Source organism: Megalobrama amblycephala, linkage group LG18 (assembly GCF_018812025.1).
Source record: "Megalobrama amblycephala isolate DHTTF-2021 linkage group LG18, ASM1881202v1, whole genome shotgun sequence".
Taxonomy (NCBI): Eukaryota; Metazoa; Chordata; class Actinopteri; order Cypriniformes; family Xenocyprididae; genus Megalobrama; species Megalobrama amblycephala.
In genome coordinates, this window is record NC_063061.1 from 37,255,670 (window position 1) to 37,259,365 (window position 3,696).

Genomic DNA, 3,696 nt, shown 5'->3' on the forward strand with positions numbered 1-3,696 from the left:
TCATTTCTGTGTGAACAGAGTTTTCTGTTGACTGGTTTGGAGAGCCAAATGGATTTCTGTCTTGTATTTAAATTTGGGGTGAACTAAATTTTTTCCCATGCAAGATTCTTAACACATTCATTTAGGAAAAAAGGGGGAAAAGTGGCACTGCAATTCATAGGAAAACTTTTATATATATATATATATATATATATATATATATATATATATATATATATATATATATATATATATATATATATATATATCATGTTGAATTCAATGTAACAATTGTTTTAAGAACAGTTGCATGAACAGATGAACATGAATGTTAGTGGATGGCACCATTATTCTCCACCAAAAGGAAATAAAGATGAAAAAGTGATTTAATGCTTCATTAAAACTTGACATTTTCAGTATGACATTAAGGCACAAAAATGAAAATTGTCATCATTTACTCACCCTCAAGTTCCAAACCTCCCTTTGTTCCGTTGAACCCAAAAAATAAATAAAATTGCCAGCCCCCATTGATTTCCATAGTATGAAAAAATATGGAAGTCGAAGGGTCCATCAGCTGGTTACCAACATTCTTCAAAATATCTTTAGTGTTCAACAGAAGAAAGAAACTCATACAGATTTGGAAGAACTTAAGGGGGAGAAAATTACATTTTTGGGTGAACTATACCTTTAAGTGTTGATTAATCCTGAAATCTATTAAACATTAATCTGCATTAATCCAATCCTGTATTGATGCATAAAACGCATAACCAAGAAAACTTTAGGCCACATTTTGTCTTGGACTACACTGATCATAAAATAATTGCAGAATATCCGAACTTGCCTCAAGTATTTCTCAGTGAGTTTAATGTTTAGCAAACGTAGACCAATTAAAAATGAGACCTGAAGATAAAGTTTGACCAAAAGCATTTTATTAAGTCAAAAGCTGTATATGCAACTATTTATGAACTCTTGGGAGCCCTGGTGCGCTTCTTCTTCACCACCACAGGCTTCTGACTCCTCAGGATGGCGCTCACGCGTCTCAGAGCAGCCTGGAAGACAGAGACAGAGCATCAGTCAGCAGCTGGACAGATATAAAGCTCATTCATCCAAAACACACTGCATCAACTTGAGCTGGAAATCTCGTGTATTACATATACCCCTGATTTCACAGACGAGGCTTAAGCTTGTCCTAGACTAAAATGCATGTTTGAGCTGTTTTAACTGAAAGTAACTTGCACTGACATCTCTTAAAATATGTCAGTGCCATTGATTTGTTGCAAAATGCACACCAGTAAGGTTTTTTCTAGGGTACATTTATAAAAGCTACTTAAATATCCTAATTGAACTAATGCCTAATCCTGACTTAGGCTAAGCCCTCTCTGTGAAACCGGGCCATAAATACTTAACTTAAAGCTTAAAATCATTTCACGGAGGCAAATTGAGTCCAACTACAAATGAATGAAGAACAATTTTTGATAAATCCTTCATGCTGTTGTGTGCTTTTGTGCGTGTGTAAACTCACCGTGCGCAGGTCCCTCCTGTATTTATTTTTGCGGATGATGTTCCTCACGCTGGCGAGGGTGGCGCGAGAGTTCTTGTTGATGGTGATCTTCTCGTATGAGGTGGCAGGTTTACGCTGACCTGAAACACATTAAATCTTTTAACTTGGTAAAAGAACGCCAGCAGATGTTTAAAGCAGAGACGTCTAGATGAACGGTTTATTCCAGAGAGAAATCACACTCTGACTTGAGACCTACAGAATCTCATTCAAAAACAAACATCTCGATGCAACTGGCAGAGTTTGCATCATCATATGGACAACTGGCACCTGAACGATTATAATAAGTGACCTCATATTGCTAAAATGAACTGGGCATGTAAAAGTTGGATCCCTGAAAATATCTCACTGCTGTCCATCAGTTTGTGTCAAAAACGAGCAGAGCCTCACTCACCTGCACGTTTCTTCAGGACGACGACCACACCTTTGCCATCAGCGGCCGGCTCGACGCCAACGGTCTTCTGATGAATGAGACCATTGAAGCGGAAAGCATTCCTGGACTTCAGGTTATTTGGCTCCTGAAAATGAGAAAGAAAATGCAAGATCAGAAAGAGTTGGAAATGTTCAGCGATACAGCAGGTCAACTATAGCAGTGTTCTCAAGTCTGTTCTGACAGGGTCACATACAGCAGCAAAGACAAAATGCCAATAGTTAAACTGCATAATTGTGCATAGTTAGGCTTATTAATTTTGGTGCAAATGGTCACTTGATATAAGCTAGTAAAATTAAACCAAGGCTAATAAACCACACTTCAGTTTATGATAGTCAAAACTGTCTGTTTTCCTACTCATGTTCATTTTGTATGCTGCACCACAGCAGCACAAGGCGACATTTAGACATTTTAGAGATGGAAAACCCTGAAGCAAAAGCAGATAAACTAGATTACAACTACATGTGAAACGATGGGCAAAAACTAATGCTCTGAACCCTCTAATCCCGCATCCATTTTCTCAAATCAGTATTTCTTTTTAGTTTATTAGTGTGAATAAAACAAAATCCACATAAAGGCCGTCACATCATCAGTGTGTGGTTGAACTGCAGTGACTTACAGTGCTGTAGGTCTGTTTGTTCCTCTTGATAAGGAAACTGGAGGCATTCCTGATGACCATCCACTGCAGGTGGGCTGATGCCATTTTGACTCCTGAATGAATGAATGAAACAAGGCAAGAAATAAGAAACAGTTCACAACCTTGAAACCATATAACAACCTTCCATCCTATTATAAAACAATATAATTTAGAATAGAAATATTATATGTATATATTATGGGATGCAAACAGGTCAGGGGGGGAAAAGGCGAGGAAACATTGCGTGGGGCGGGGGCATGCTACGAACAGATTTTTTTTTTTTTAAGATATTTGCTTTACATGCTCATTTGTAGTTACTGTATGTATATCAAAAACTGTAATTTTTCACACACACAAAAATTGTTGCAACATTTCACCAAAATCAGGATTGAATAGGCTACATTTGGTCAAAACCTCATGTTATAAAAAGATGAAGTGCTATGGCTATTTAAGACAATATCGGCTGATTAGAGGCAATACTGAGCTCAACTGCAAAATGTTTGCCCTCTCTCTTCACCGTTCCCACATCTCAGACCCCCCACCCCATAAAAATACATTCTCATTGGATCTATGCAAATCCCATAAGTGACCTATTTTGATCTCAAAAAGGTGAGTTGTCACTGAAAGGTGAGGAGATGCATCTATGAGAGATATATATATATATATATATATATATATATATATATATATATATATATATATATATATATATATATATATATATATATATATATGTGTGTGTGTGTGTGTGTGTGTGTGTATATATATTGATATATATTATATATACACACATATGTGTATGAAGACTTCAGATGCAAATGCCTCCAAGTGCCATCTGAAATTAGCTTCTAAAATGAGCATTTTTATCAAACTCGAATGTTTATGTTCAGTTATTTCACTTTAATAACAATGAAAAGAACTTATTGCCAGAGTGCATGTTATCAAATCAACTCTAGTGTTAACACAGAGCTGCAAAACCGCAATGGCACATAAACAGCCACCATACGCTACTTGAAGTTCAAAACATTTCTCAGTCGAGGCTGATTTTGAACATCTTCAGCGGTGTGGTGCTTGTCTCACTCACTGAAGGCC

The 3,696-nt window shown here is 36.8% G+C and overlaps 1 protein-coding gene across 1 annotated transcript in view; it reads right to left on the minus strand.

Annotated features, from left to right (window-relative positions):
- Nucleotides 1–886: 886 nt before the first annotated feature.
- rpl28 (ribosomal protein L28) overlaps nt 887–3,696 on the minus strand; it is a 3,132-nt gene continuing 322 nt past the window's right edge. Inside the window, exons 2-5 of the mRNA XM_048166366.1 lie at nt 2,587–2,678; nt 1,932–2,055; nt 1,502–1,620; nt 887–1,028 (exon numbers count right to left, since the gene is read on the minus strand). Coding sequence (XP_048022323.1) covers nt 939–1,028; nt 1,502–1,620; nt 1,932–2,055; nt 2,587–2,670 — 417 coding nt within the window. The 5' untranslated portion in view covers nt 2,671–2,678 and the 3' untranslated portion in view covers nt 887–938. The remainder of the gene's footprint in view (nt 1,029–1,501; nt 1,621–1,931; nt 2,056–2,586; nt 2,679–3,696) is intronic.